We start from the raw sequence: 16,518 nt of genomic DNA, 5'->3' as shown, positions 1-16,518 counted from the left end.
CACTGATAATTACGTGAACCTGACCCTTAGAAAACGACTGACCCTAAATTTCAAAAACTGAAGAAAAGCTGAGTTTACCTAAGTATGTACATACTTTCCCTCCTTAATTTTAGAGAAACCAATTTTTAAAGAAAATTTACAGATTAATGCTATTTTTTATTTCAAAAATAGCATAGAAAACATGGTTTCCCATAGTGAATTTAAGTAAGTTATTAAATTTTTTACTTTAATACCTTATAATTAGTTTTCAAAGGATTGAATAATATGGTGTTTGTTGAAAAGTACACTTGAAAAATATGATATATACATGATCATTTGTATTGCATTTTCAATTTCTTATTTCTGTATAAAGGAAAATATTATATAAACTTTAAAAAAATATGTTCACTATGATAGTGAATTAGTGAGAATCTTGTTTTGGCAATGCTCATTTATTTCAAGGAATTTGTTAAACCACAGAGTGATTTTCACATTGCCCCAAAATATTGATATATACAGTGTTGACTTAGAAAATAGTAGTTCTCTCCTTCTGCCACCCTGTACTGCCTATGTGCCTTCACGAGATACAAATATAAGAAGCTCCCATTGTGTTTATTCTAGGCTTCTCCAGCTCACACAGCTCCACAGACCCAAAATACAAGTGGTCGTCGAAGAAGAGCAGCTAATGAAGATCCTGATGAAAAAAGGAGGAAGTTTCTGGAGCGAAATAGAGCAGCAGCTTCAAGATGCCGACAAAAAAGGAAAGTCTGGGTTCAGTCTTTAGAGAAGAAAGCAGAAGACTTGAGTTCATTAAATGGTCAACTGCAGGTATGGTACATATATGTAAATTTTGTTTTATTTATTTATTTTTAATAATTGTGAAATAGGCTCTTCCCTCTCTTTCTAGTTAGCTATCCAGATATTTTAGGACATAATATTGGGTGTGTATGGAATCTTTAGTGAAGCATAGTTTTATAAACCTATTTGAATATTGAGATGAAGTAATATAAAACTTTCAACACTCATAGAATGAAGAAATTTTAAATATGTGTTTACTTGTGTAGTACAAAAGTACCTAAACTACCTCGCTTAAACTTTATAAAATTGTGATATAAAGTTCAAAGAAAGAATCTTAAAATTAAAAATATCACTGGTATTTCACTTAGTTACTTTTTGTTTGTATCACAACTATAAAGTTGCTTCAGTAACAGTTTTTGTTTTTAAGTTCTTTTGTTTTTTGAATTACAAATTTTGTTTTGTTTTGTTTGTTTTATTTGAAGTGAATATAGTGCTCGTGAAAGATGCCACATTGACAGCTTTGGAAACTGAAGGACTCTAATTATCCAGAGAACAGGTACAATATGGCCAGTGGCAGTAGAAATCATTTCATACTGCCCTGCCAATGTGCCTTAGATACATTTCTTAGGAATCTCATGGGTATAAAGGTTTTAAATCTTCCCATTCAAGCTTTTGTGAGATTTCCAATGATGGTATCGGGCAGCACCAAGTCTGTTTCCTTCTTTCTGTTTTTTCTTCCTTCCTTTTGTTTTTGTTAGGTTTTTTTAATGTTGTGAATATTCTCCAGTAAAATCTTCTAAACTACCAATTGATGAGCGCCAACTAGTAAGATTGATGTTAATATCTTCAAGTTGTTATTGGTCAATTTTCTGAGTTATTCATTCCCAGTTAATAATCATAATTGATGATGAGACTTGCTGTCTTCCTAAATCCATCTTTAAAGATGTCACCTATATAAATGTCTGTAAATGCTTAGGAAACAGTTTTTGGCATCAGGCATAGCATTTAACTTAATGTAGATTTTTATAACTTAAATTTTTTCATATGTGAGACAGATATCTTATAAAACTCTATGTTGTGCTTTGAATATTGACAGGTTAGCTTTAGAACAAATAAATTGTCTGGCACAACTTATTTTTAATCATTAATTTAAATATGATTTACCATATCACAGAGACTTCAAATATACTTATATACTTAGGTATGTTAAGAAATATTATAATACAGTTATCAGCTGATAAATGAATTCTTATTCAAGAACTATTTTCATAATTTTTTAGGAAAAACTTCTGAATTTTTTCCACTTAAACAAAATGAAAAAGATTATATACTATAAAAATGGCTATTCTTTACCAGGTCTCTCTGTTAGAATATTAACTCTTACTGTTTAAATTTTCAAATATTCATATTACATTAACAAAGTGATTAGGTATCTATTTTTTTCTTTTCTGTTCCTAACAAAATCATTCTTCCAAAGGACTTGGCTCTTTTATAGTAGTATGACAGTAAACATATCATTCTTTGTTAGCCTTGATTGTTTCACCCACAGGATAGAGATAACACCTGCTGGTCCTACTTCTCTGGCTTATTGCATAACTCAGTTGAATTAGAATGAATGCAAGTATTTTTAAATACATAAATTTTTAATTTTAGTAGGATAAATTTATCAGTATTTTTCCTTTGTAATTTGGCTTATCATGACTTTTTTAAGAAGTAAAAATGTTTGAAAACTAAAAAGTGGTATGTAAATATATGGTATCATTTACAAGGTATTCTGAGACTTTAGGTTGGGCCAGTTTTCTGCTTTGACCCAAGTTATAACAATATTAACAGCTTTTAATGAGATATTGCTGTTGGCTTAATTATACTGAAGCCCTGGTCACCATTATTAATAGCAATAGTACTTTATTATTTCAGAAAACTTTGGAAAATTCAATATTCAAAATAAACATAATCTTTACTTCATTAGCCTTATGTTTTTTCCACCATACAAATTAAACTATGGTTAAAATGTCATTATTGTAAAATGTGTTACATTTTTCTATTTCCTAATTTGGGTAGGAATTTCTTTTTTTTTTTTTTCTTTTTTCGAGGAAGATTAGCCCTGAACTAACATCTGCCAATCCTCCTCTTTTTTCTGAGAAAGATTGGCCCTGAGCTAACATCCGTGCCCATCTTCCTCTACTTTATATGTGGGACTCCTACCACAGCATGGCTTGCCAAGTGGTGCCATGTCCGCACCTGGGATCCAAACCGGCGAACCCCAGGCTGCCGAAGCGGAACATGCATACCCAACCGCTGCGCCACTGGGCCCGCCCCTGGCTAGAAATTTCTTGATTGGAGGAATAAAGGCAAGATTTATCATCTAGGTAAAAGTCAGCTAACATCAATTTCAAAACATGAAACTTTTAAATAGAAGACAAATTCAAGAAATCACTAAATTAAGCTCTAAAGTTGAATATAATTTTAGTTAATACCTCAAATTACAAATAGAACAAGTAACATATGTATTTTTAATAAAAACTGAGTGATGATGGCATCATGGTTAGTTAAGAAAATATTCTTAGTTTTAGAGATGCATACCAAAATATGGAGATAGGTGAAATGATGTACCAGGGATTTTTAAAATATTTCTTCAAAAAGGAAAAAAAAAATGTCTATCTGTATGTATTAACCTGGGAAAATGTCTGTAATATATTGTTATGGGCAAAAAAAGTTGCTGGAAACAGGGAAAAGGTCCATCAATGGATGAACAGGTAAATTATGGTACATACATACTGTGGAATATTATTCAGTGATAAAAAGGCGTGAAAGTACATGCTACAGTGTGGATGAACCTCATAATGTTACGGTTAAGTGAGAGAAGCCAGACACAGAGTCACATATTATATGATTCCGTTTATATGAAATATCTAGAACAGATAAAACCACAGAGACAAAATGCAAATTGATGGTTGCTGGGACTGCAGGGAGGAAGAAATAAGGAGGAACTGGTTAATGAGTGAGGGGTTTTATTTGGAGTGACAGAAGTGTTTTATAACTAGATTGAGGAAGGTGATTTCACAACATTGTAAATGTACTAAACACCACTGAATTGTTCATATTAAAATGGTTAATTCTGTATTATGGGACTTTCACATCAATAAATTACTCAAAAGTTAGTTGCATACTTAAATGTACAGTATAATTCTTTTTCATTAATAAAAGGTTTATAGTTAAATGGATAAATGTGTAGCTGTGCAAATCGGCACAGAAATGAATCCCTAAATATAGGTAAAATCTTAGGAATTGATGTACCAGGATGTAACAGTGGTGAAGAGTGTTTTGGGAAGCATGGATGGTTTGGGAAGAAAGAGTACTTCACTCTGACTTTCTCTATTGTTTCAAGTGGATATATGATTTTTATTTTTTGTTTAGTTTGTCAAGTAAAATAAAAACAGTTTTTAAAAAGTAAGTGACAGGTTCTAGTTTTCAGAGTGTGAAGAGTTAACTTGCTTATAGTAGATTCAGGAAGAAAAAATTTCTTTCAGTCTGCCAACAGCAAAACCATTAACTGTGAAGAACAGGATGACTTGTAAAGAAAATTGAATGTCAAAGAAATAATTAAACTGTGCTTTATGTGAAAACATTCATCAGTTCTACATTTCCTTAATAATCCTTCACGTGACATACAGGCTTAGCTGATCAGTGTAGTGGGCAGTAATGACCCATGGTTACTTATATATTATATACAATAAAAGGTTTAACGAGCGTTGAGGTGTGACTGCTCATAGTTTTACCAAATGTATATTAGGCTTAAAGAAAATGTTAATTTTCAACCTTATTGCCCCACTCACTGAATTTAATTATATTTTAGCTTTCTAAAATCATTGCTAAAAGAGCAATTTCTTCAAATTGTGTTATAGACATTTATGGTAATCTAGAATTGGATACTGCTATATTTTTAAAGGCAATATATGACTTTGTTGTCTTTTACTTGAAATGGTTTTAACCTCTTTATGGCTTTGTCTTTCAGTTCCAGTCATTTTGGAGGTTAGTTTTCAGTTTACAATTTCAGCATGTTAACTTTATGAACAAAGGTAGACTCTTCTCTTTGCTAACAGTAGGGCCTTAATAATTACTCTGCGGATAAAATTTGGAGATTTTGTTGTGGATTTTGCTTTTAAAATTTAGATATTGCAAAATGTATGTAGAGTGGAAGCTCAATAAATTAATGGAAGCAATCTTGATAGCTGGATACATAAAGAGTTTTCACTCATAGGTTAATGATATGGAAAAGGTTTTATTTATTGGTCCATTAGGGAATAGGATTTAAAGGAATAGGATCAAATCTTTTATTCCTGGTACCTAAACAATATTTTATTTCACTATTTATCACTTGAAATAGAAAGGAATAGCAACAGTTGGAAGATGCTATATAATACCTGTTTGTTTTAATTTCTTAAAAAAATATTATTCTATGATATAACTGTCTTCCTTTTTTGCTCTGGAGTTTTTAAGTATGTTCTAGAGGAGAAAAAGGGAAATAATGATGCCACCTTTTACCTCTTTTTTTTTCCCCCTGAGGAAGATTCACCCTGAGCTAACATTGTGTCAGTCTTCCTCTATTTTGTAGGTGGGTTGCTGCCACAGCATGGCTGCCGACAAGTGGCATAGGTCCACACCTAGGAACTAAACCCAGGCCACCAGAGCAGAGCATGCTGAACTTAACCACTAGGCCTTGGGGCTGGCCTCCTTCATGCTTTTTATTATGAGTTTGAGACCTGGTGCTTCTTTTTACTAGCCTTTACTAAGAATCTTTCTGAGTCTTTACTTCCCCATCTGTCACACTCATAGAATAAGCACTCTTATGAAGATCAAATGAGAGAGGGTACAGAAAAGTGTGTTGTAACTACACTCTGCAAATGCTAGTTATTTATTATTCATTCTGTCACTAAGCATCTCTTGTGTGCAGGGCATGTTATTAGACACAGGGGTTATAACAGTGAAAAAGACATTGTCCTTGTACTTAGAGAATTTGAGGTCTAGCAGAGGAGACAGACATGAAACAAGTAATTAAATATGAGAATAGGAAAAGGGTCATTCCCATTCATTTTGCAAAGTATTTCCAAAATATTAAGAACTTTGTCCTCTTTTTTTCTATTGTTATAGACATAAATTAAAGAACTGTGTTGTTCTCAGATGTAAGGTTTGCATCCATGACAACCCTTGGAACTGTCTGGTGGGAATCTTGATACTTACTCATTGATTTTTGTGAAGACTAAACATGAAATATTAGCAATGAGAAATTCCCCAAAGAAGAAACTATCCAAAATTATTTCTTTAATTTTGGGGGTAGTGGCTGAACTAGAAATTTCGTCAAAAGATTATAAATTTATGTTATACTTGGTCATCAATCTATGGCCAAATATCAATGAAAAGTTTTGATTGATTGATCAATTGACTATTCTGTCATGATTTTATCAATATGATCTGCTTCAAATAAACTGTAAAAAAATATTATTGTTCATTAGTATGTAATTAACCTTTGAGTGGCAAACAAATAGAGTAGAGCAATGGCACAGACAATGCCAAAATAATTTACATTTTATTTTTTTTTTTATTTTATTTTTTTGCTGACGAAAATTTGCCCTGAGCTAGTATCTGTGCCAGCTTCCTCTATTTTGTATGTGGGTCACCACCACAACATGGCCACCGACAATTGGTGTAGGTCTGTGCCCAGGAACCAACCCCGGACTGCTGAAGCAGAGTGGGGCAAACTTAACCACTAGGCCACAGAACCAGCCCCAATTTACATTTTATTTGAAACCAGAATAATAATTTTTTTCTGAGTCTCCTTTATCTTACCAAATACACTTTACTTTGCAAAAAAAAAAAAATCAATAATTTCTTAGATATTCTAGACTGGAACTTCTACATTTTCAAAATGTTTTCGTGTCCCTTATTTCATTTCATCTTCAGAATGACTCAGGAAGATAATTAACTTATTCTACAAATATGCTAACAAATAGTAGATGGGCTTTGGAGGCTGAATCCAATTAATGTTCACTCTAAAATAATCCACAGAGTAGATGGTAGAGGTATAAATAATTCTTTTTTCATTTAGTATTAAATCCGTTTATGGCTTAACATTTATCCCCTTCAGATTCACTTTGGCTTAAGCAAACTGGTTTTATGTATTTAAATACAAATTACTTATATACAAATAAATACAAGTTATATATATATCTGTTAACTGCTTTTTTTTTTTCATTCTAAGGTCTCTGTATAGACTCTTCAGGCCTCTTATTATATGTATGTAGGCCTTTCTCTTTGATTCTACCTGTTTTCTGACCTTCCTAGAAAAATCTCAGAATTAAAGTCATGATTTATACAACCACTGGTTGTTAGTATAGTCATGCCTATCGTTTAAGTCCTTTCCTTTTTACATATGGGTATGTGACTGTAGTTCTTGAATGTTTGGATTAATTTGTCAAATTTTACTACATTTATCATAAATGTCTTAAAAAACGCTGGGCTTTAACCTCTTCTGCCTAATCCAGTTGTATATAATCTTTACCTCCATGAGCCTCCTGTTGTCAACCTCTACTGACCAGTTCTTTTTTTTTGAGGAAGATTAGCCCTGAGCCAACATCTGCTGCCAGTCCTTCTCTTTTTACTGAGGAAGACTGGCCCTAAACTAACATCTGTGCCCATCTTCCTCCACTTTCTATGTGGGACGCCTACCGCAGCATTGCTTGCCAAGCGGTGCCATGTCCACACCCGGGATCCGAACCGGCGAACCCTGGGCCACCAAAGCGGAACATGTGAACTTAATTGCTGCGCCACCAGGCCAGCCCCTACTCGACCTGTTCTTGACCAGTAGCATATACTTACACTTAGGGCTCTCTAGCTCCTCTAAATCCACTTCCTTCAAAGCTTGGCCCACTCTAATTCCCAGTCAGCACTCCAACTACATTTGCTTTGCATTATTTCTCTCAGTCCCAATTCCTTGCTAGTAATGACGTCCCATTTGCTGCTTCCAGTCTAATGCTGGTACCAGCTCTAAAGAAATTGAATGTTAGGATATAGTAACAATACAAACTATTAATTTAACTTTTCAATCAGAAATCATTTTTGAGCATCAAGATCATCATTAAGAAAATCTTTTATCGTTGTAAAACATTTTAGATCAGGATGATATAAAAGATTGGACTGAATTTGTATTGAGCATAGCTTGAATTTGTTAGGGGAAAATTTGATTATTTGAATTTTGGATAAAGAACAGCATACTTGTGTATTACATCTTTTAGGTAAATGTAAATTACATTAAAATGTTCAAAAGCTTTTATTTTTAATTTTCTTCTCTCTTCCTGGTCTTTTCAGTTGTTTGCTCTGTTGAATGTGATTCCGATTAAAATTCAGTTAACACAAATATAAGTTTTGTAACAGGAATCGAATGCCTTACCTCATCAGTCGTTAATGGTCATTACCCATTGTTAGCTAGTGGCTTCTTCACATTTGTTCATTTGTTAATGGACGGGGCATTCCAATTAGATGAACAGCCATAATACCACCAACTGTTAAGTTTGAAATACAGAAATTGATATTCCATTCATCAGTTGCAAATCTGCCTTAAACAGAGATTTTGAATATATATATATTTAATTTTGAGTGCATAAGAATATTGTTTTAATTGTTAATCCTCAGAATTATTTAAATCAACTGTTTTGTATCAATTAGATAATCAAGTCATAACTTCTTTCAGGAATATTATCCTATACATTTATTTCATAATATGGTTTATGGTGAATGTCTAGTGTATTTAGGAAAGAAGACAGTTTGAGTTTTTAAATTCTGTAATTGAGATGATGCTGTAAAATATGCCAGTTTTCATTTCATGACTCAGAAGATTAACAGTGTAGCTATGTTGGTGAGCTTTTGGGCATAAATAGTGAAATTAGGACCTGACCAGGTTTATATTATTTAAGCTATTTCATTTCACCTTCTTTGGTGTTTTTCACCCCCTGCACATAGAATTACCATGATCCTCTCTAAAATATTATCATGTACTCAGTCTACGCCAGGCTGTGTGCTATGCCTTGGGGATACAAAGAGCAAGATAATCCTTGCCCTCGAGAAATTCCCAATCTGGCAGAGGTGGCAAACAAGTAAACACAACACACATATACAGTCATGTGTGGCATAATGATGTTTCTGTCAGTGATGGACCGGATATAGGATGGTGGTCCCGTAAGACTAGTACCATGGAGCCTGGGTGTGTAGTATGCTGTACCATCTAGGTTTATGTAAGTACACTCTGATGTTCTTAAAACAACGAGATTGCCTGAGGATGCATCTCTCAGAAAGTATCCCCATCATTAAGCGACTCATGACTGTATTTATGGCTGTGAGACCACAGAAATGGACACCTAACTTGTCTTCCTATGCAGATTTGTACCGTACTAAGTTAACTCTTAAAGATGAGTAAAATAATTAGCAAGGCAAAAAGGAGGGGAAAACTTTTCTAGGTAGAAACATTATGTATTTAGCCATACAAAATTTCTATTCTTATATGTCAAAACGATTATATGTTATTTCATAGATTCAGACTAATGTGAAGGGTGGTCACAGGTAGCAGATTATAAGAGATTGTGTATTCTTGACTAAAAATACATATCTAGCCCTATTTCATATTACAGAAATTAATGAGAGAAACTTGTAGAAGTGAATCTCAAAATCAAGCTACTGAGGCAGAAAGAGGGAGAAACTTTTCTGGATAATGTATATTGGATTATTCATAATATGGTTTCTCTTTAGTGGTGTCATTAATAAACAGCTATAATTAGCAGTATTGAGACTAATGACAGCAGTATTCCATAGAAATGTATTTTCGAGATAAGACTTTATTTTTAAAGCAAAACTTTTATATTTTCTTTTTTGTATTTTGATCACTATACTCCCATTCTTGTCTCAAGTGCAACGTTTTAAACACAGTTTACCCTTTTCATTAACAGTTAAGAGTTACTGTGAGTGTCAGTTTCTGTGTGCTTTAATACAGCGTTGCCATTCGTTGGTGTCAGTGTGTGAGGAACTGTTTGCCCCAACACTTACCTTTAGATTGCTTAACTTTTATTCTTTTGATTTTTATGTTTCTGTCATTGGTCACTTAAGGGAGCCTGATGAGCCTATTCTGCTGAATTATTTTACATTCAGCTTTCTGGTTAAGAGACTGAGGGCTGGAAAATGAAGTGCCTGAGCTTTTATATACAGGTGTTTGCTGTATTTCTTCATTTAATTTTGAGTTCATGGATGAAGTCTGAGTAAAGGTTAAAGTAAGTCCAAATAAGTAGAGGTGTTTGTAAATTAAGATTTTTTTGTTAGCAATTTATTAAATTCATGTTATTTCGAACTCTTGAGTATTGGTAATAATCACTAATTTGTGTCTTTAATATTTGGGGATGACTCAAAGGAATTAGTTGGACTCTCTCAATTTGGACCTTTTACATAGAATCTACCAGATTAATGCATCCAAAACAAAGGCCGAAGTGCTCATTCTATAATAAAGGGTAGAACAAATCACCATTTATTTGTCAGATTTAAATTTAGATGTATACAGATTGCCTAGGTCAAAGGCAACAAAGCTATTTAGATATTACATCTCCTGTCATTGTTTCCATGTCCAACACAGTGTCTTGCAATGCATTTAGGTATCCATTATTCTTTGGTTATTGTGGTTTCCCTTATGGAGGTTTTCCTAGTTTCTAGAAACTTGCTTGAGTTTCCAGGATAAATTTTTCATTTTCAAGTAAATAGAGTCAGTGAAAATTTATCCTGACTGCCTTGATGTTTGTAATTTTTCAAATAATCAAAAGACCAGGTAACGTATGTAAAATGAAAAAACCTTTGGCAGGAAACCTGTAATATATAAGCAGTCCAAAGGCAAATGGTAATGGGAAAACTTTGAAATATGCTATCCAGTCATGGTGTTATCTCTTAAATTTTTATAAAAGTTGCAGTTTTTTAACAAATGCTAAAATATAAAAACTATTGTGTATGGCTTAAACATATTTAAGCAGCATATTTTGTTTATTCCCTCATATTCTGTTATAGATGTTTGATTTTCATATCTTAATCTTCGCTTGTTTTAAACAGTAAGAAACGTTTAGTGTGAAGCTGGTAAGGTACATAAGTTGTTTCTTCTCCAGAGTGAAGTCACCCTGCTGAGAAATGAAGTGGCACAGCTGAAACAGCTTCTTCTGGCTCATAAAGATTGCCCTGTAACCGCCATGCAGAAGAAATCTGGCTATCATAGTGAGTAATGTTCCATTACCTATAGCCTCAGGCTACAGCAGTGAAATACTGCCCGAATGATCCAAGCTACCATTAAAGAAACAGAGACTGCAGTTCTAATATTTAATATTAAATATCAGAACTTCTGCAAGGTTACTGTGGAATAGGGGGTATGCTTCTTAGAATCTAGAGAGTTTTTGAATTTTCCTATTTCTAGCTTTTTTCTAGGGATTACTATAAATCAAAAAAATGGGTTAGTTAATAATTTAAAATATACTGTAAGTACTGATGATATTTTGTTTATCTTCCCAGAATTACACTTTATCTTAAATTGACAGGTGACACACTGCTTCTTTTCTAGCCTCCAATCGGTAATGAGTTTTTTTAAATCAAGTGTCTTCACTTAATAATATATAGTGTCTGTTTAAGGATCAGATCCTATTATTTTTTCTTAGATATCAGCATTGTGCAATTTTTTTTATTGTTGTAAACCTTTATATTGAGTCTTCTAGTTAGTCATAAAAATGCTAAAATAGAAGAGTATTTAAATTATCTGCTTGTAAGTTTCCTTTAAATGGTTTCCCCCCAAAATGAGATTCTTCTCTTTTCAGCATTTTAGAGGTTAATTGTGCTTTTTCCTTCTTGTAATGTCCTTCTTTTTTGATAAGATGCACAATGTTGGAAGCAGCTGTTACTCTTGAATAAATGGCCAATTTTGTCCATCGTACACAAATTTGTAACAAATAACAGAGCTGGGAATGCATTAGGCAACATTCATAATATATAACCCACAGCTTTCATTTTTATGATTTAGTGATATTTCAGGATATTTGTAAATGTGAAGATTGTTTCAACCATATGTATCCACTTCATTTTAATTTGCCAGTGTCAGTAATTCAAAAGAAAGAAACGTTTTCTATTGGATGCAAACAGTTCCTCAGGTGCTCACAATAAAACTTAATGGCCACCATCTTTACTTGTAGCCATTGTAAGCAGTTTCATCAGAATGGGCAATATTTTTTAATTTAAAAGATTCAGTAGATTTAGCAACTCTCTATTGCCATATATATTTAGAACATTGATTTTTGTCAGTTTTGAGCAAATAAATCTCAGTCCTTTGATATCTAGTCATTTTGACAAGATGGTGAAACACATTGTGGAGTAAATTGGAACCGTATAGAAATATGTTTGGGGTTCGTATTAACAATGATTGCTGCAGGGATGAGGCCATTATGGCTCCCATCTGACTTAACAACGTAATTTCCTATAGAAGCTACTGAGTCTAGCATTATGCATACATGATTTTCTTAACAAGAGAGCTCTCTTGAATTTTGATAGCTTCAAAAGGAAACATACAGTTGAGTCTATAAAATTAGAAGGAATATTAACTCTTAAGTTGCATTTAATTAAAAATTATCTGCAATTTTTTAATCTTGTATAATCATTGGATAATTCCAACAATTTTATTTCTATTATCGAGGCAGTGTATGCTCAGCAAATGCAAGCCAATTTTTCATTTTAAGCAATAATGTATATTTTTTAAGTGCATAGATGTATGGGTTTAAATAAACTGAAAATCTAGGTTAATAAGTGTTTAGTGTATATATATATTATACTAGATTGTGAGACTGCAAGAAATGAATTAGACATTTTGGGGGTTTGGAACTATTCCTACCTTTTTTCCTGTCTAGTCATCTAGATAATCAAATTGACTGACTAGCATAAAATTAATTCTCTTTTGGGAATTAATTGGACTTTTGGGAGATAATTGGATTTTGTAGAAATTTTCAAGTAATTTCTATTTCCAAATTTGAAGTCTTTGGAAAAATACTGACTTCTTTGTTGTTTAACAGGAAAGATAAATATAGAGATTGACTAAGTGAATATTTAAACCTTGGAGAAAACATGGGGAAATTCACAGATACCTAACACTATTCATCATGTTACAGCACACAGCAATTGCTAATAGTAGTAAGCTATAATACTGGTTGACTCTTTCAAAACATTTGTGAAAGGAAACTAAGGTTTAGTAGAAATTAAAGGTTATTACAAAATCTTGCTGGTAAAGGTGACAGTATAAAGTCACACCATCTTAGGGTTTCACTGAAACCCTAATTTTAACACTGAAAGTCTTTCATCCTAGGAATCCCCTGAGTCATAGGAAAACCATGACAAATAGTCACCTTAACAGTCAAATCGTATAAAATATGAATGAAAATGCAAACACTTTTTTAATGTTTGGGCTCCATGAAGAATAAAGCACAAGAGTGATTTTGTTGCCATTAATTCATATTCTCTAGATTGCTGGGCGTAATTAAAACTATATTATTATAGTCATTTCTATAATCATAAGTGAGAATGAAAGCTTCTTGGGCTCTAAATGTAATTGAGAGCTTTATATTTTCATTAATGAAAATATGTATAAACATAGGTAGGGAACTTCAGAGAGAGGGAATTGTCAAACAGCTGGTTTCTTTCAGCTTAAGTAGGGCTGAAAAGGGCTCTTTGAGTGCCGTAAGATCTCTTCTTTCTTTCTAGTGCTTGTGATTATACTAGTAATTTTTCTCCCCTCACCTTCTAGAAGTGGACGTAGGTGTGGATATATCACATTATAAAAGTATTTTATATGTGAAATTTCTAGTTACATAATTTATGAGTACCTGATTCTTTGTACAGCCTAAAGATTTGTCCCCTACAAATTTAGTGTTTCATTGCCTCAACTATATATTTACATTTCCTTATACTACTCATCACAGATCAGCCTTTTTATTTTTGAAAGCTGGTGTAGCTATAGAACTTCACATTGAGAGAAAGGTCAGTTTGTTGTCCTCTTGAAGAACAGTGGTGAAATAAAGACTGCTTTTTAGTATTTTTTCCAGTTAATCTCTCATTGCCAGTGTTTTCTTTGAACATATAACTGTTGTATTGGATATTTAACTGAATTGTAAATATTTTATAACATTCAGTATTGCTTGATCAGAAAAGTATTCTTTTTGCTTTATATAATTTTAAAAGGATTACTGATTGAGGGGTTTTTTTTGTTATATCTTGAGGTCAAATTTTTATCCAGGGGTGTGGTTTTGCATTTGTAGCAGATTGATAGAGAAGATGGAATTCTATCTCATTAATATATTTTAAAACATGCATGCATTTGAGGCAAATGTGTCAAAATTCTGTAAGAACTACTATATTTCAGAAAACCCTCAAAATGAGGAATTTTATTTGAGCTAAAGTCGTGTTTGCCAGGGTCCTCCCCCTTCATCTTCTACAATTCAAATCATAGGATAAGTCCTGCTTCATGGAGTCCACAGTTTTAATAATTGACTCTCAGAGTGGGCACTTAGCCATCAGTAAGCAGGCCAGTATGCATTCTCAGATTTGATAGAAAGCCTGCTTATTGTCACTTCTAAACACTAAGTAAAAATTATTTTAATGCCAAGTGAAAAAAGGAAGGCGCAAAAGAATACATCCAGTATGGTACTGTTTTTAGAATGTTAAAAAATAAGCTAAATGATATTGTTTAGGGATACATATCTATTTGGTAAAACTTCAAAGAAAAAAACCAGAGAATGGTTAAAGAAATATCAGAATGGTGATTAGCTTTGGTGAGGAGAGGAGCTTCCAGGAGGCATCAGTGTCATTGGCAGTCTTCTCAAGTTGGGGGCTGGGTTCACAGGTGTTCATGCCATTGTGTCTCGTATCTTACGAACACTATAACTGTGTGTGTGTTGTGAATGTCAGATTGTTCACTAAATGAAATTACTGGATTCTATTCTGTTAAGATGCAGAAGATTCATTGTTCACGCCTAAAAATTGGTAGATTTATTTTCATAAATATTTAGAATGCCCTTTCCTGAATATCTTTTCAATTGCAGTGTGTACAGTTTTATATGGATTTTTATTTGAATCCCAATTAATTCATGCAACTATAACAGCTGGTGGCATTTAGAGTCTAAATATTGCTTACTCTCCTGTGTGTACATCATTAGAATCAGGTGTTGTAATCATCCATTGCTGCAGTGGAGGGAAAGTCAGCCAGAATATAGTTCTGGAAAATGCAGAGGGAATAATTTGAAGATATAATTTGTATGTAAGAATTCATTTTGTTTATGCATGTGCTTACACATTTTTTTATCTTTTAATAAGAATGGCATGTAGGCAAAGAGACTGGTTTTGTTAAATGGGTTGTTTGATAAGTGTTTTGTTGTATTTATAAGAAGCTATCTCCCAAATTCCTACCCATTTTCTTTCTTAACACTATTTAGCAAATATTTCTTCAGCCATATTTTGTGAGGCACTGAGCACGCTGATGTTTCCATGTGCATGGTTGTGCCTTCGTTGGAGCTGTTGAGGGTAAAATTGCCTACTTCAGGACTTAGAGCCACCTCTCAGTTCCTCAGTTCCAGTCATACTCATTTATCTAAATAACTGATTTTGTAAAATGCCCTCTTTTTACTCTCTATATTGACTTCAACCTACTGATACATTCTTACAGATATTTTAAGAAACTGAGTAATTTTTCTTTTTTCCGCTCAGCTGCTGATAAAGATGACAGTTCAGAAGACCTGTCAGTGCCGAGTAGTCCCCACGCTGAAGCGATACAGCATAGTTCTGTCAGCACATCCAATGGCGTCAGTTCAACCTCCAAGGCAGAAGCTGTGGCCACGTCAGTCCTCACCCAGATGGCGGACCAGAGTACAGAGCCGGCGCTCCCGCAGGTTGTTATGGCCCCTCCCTCCCAGTCGCAGCCCTCCGGAAGCTGATTAAAACCCTGCGGTGCAGCAGTCTTAGATACTCATTAGTGACTTCAAAGGGAAATCAAGGAAAGACCAGTTTCCATTTATGCGAAATCTGTGGTTGTAAATTTTTTTTTTTTACTTGAAATTAAATTTGGCTCTAAAGTTGGTGTAGCAGCAGTTGATGATCAGACTGAACAACAGTTTTTAGTCTCTGGAAAAAGACTGATTTTGCTTTTTTTTATAAATATTGTTAGATTGTTATAATTTTTCTGTGCTCAATGTGTAAATTGTATTATAATTCATTGTGGTTTATTTCACTTTTAATTTGGTGGTGTTTTAATAAATGGGGGTGTTACTGAATCTCTTTTCCCACTTCCATTTCTTTTGACCACCTCTTAACCCTCAACTGTGATGGTAGTATTGTTATATCGTTTAAACCAAAGTTTTGCGTAGTCCCTGTTGACTTTGTAATGTTAACAAGGTCATAAAGCACTAGCCAGAGAAAGATAGAAATTTGCTTTTAATCTTTTTGCGTTTTATTTTGCACATAATGCAAAAGGAAGAACATTAGAGAACACTTTTTATGTGAGTGAAACATGGTAAATGACATACAGTGCTTTTATGCACACTCTTAAACGAAATCAAGATCATTACTAGTGCATTTTCTCTTAAGATTTTAAGTAGACATGAATTTTGAAATCCTTTATCATTTCAAAAATGACTATTTTTC

General features: G+C 33.3%; 1 protein-coding gene across 22 annotated transcripts in view; it reads left to right on the top strand.

Moving 5' to 3' along the window:
• ATF2 (activating transcription factor 2) overlaps positions 1-16,518 on the top strand; it is a 73,264-nt gene that overhangs the window by 55,138 nt on the left and 1,608 nt on the right. For 11 of the 22 annotated variants that reach the window (XM_070241261.1, XM_070241257.1, XM_070241244.1 and 8 more), the window contains 3 exons: positions 601-807; positions 10,965-11,070; positions 15,586-15,767. In XM_070241261.1, coding sequence (XP_070097362.1) covers positions 601-807; positions 10,965-11,070; positions 15,586-15,767 — 495 coding nt within the window. Of the gene's footprint in view, positions 1-600; positions 808-10,964; positions 11,071-15,585; positions 16,149-16,518 lie in introns of those variants that run through there. The other 11 variants (XM_070241258.1, XM_070241260.1, XM_070241254.1 and 8 more) reach the window with 2 other exon arrangements.

This window comes from Equus caballus, chromosome 18 (genome assembly GCF_041296265.1).
Source record: "Equus caballus isolate H_3958 breed thoroughbred chromosome 18, TB-T2T, whole genome shotgun sequence".
Classification (NCBI taxonomy): domain Eukaryota; kingdom Metazoa; phylum Chordata; class Mammalia; order Perissodactyla; family Equidae; genus Equus; species Equus caballus.
Note: the sequence above shows the minus strand (reverse complement) of the source record. Positions and strands in the feature narration are given on the sequence as shown.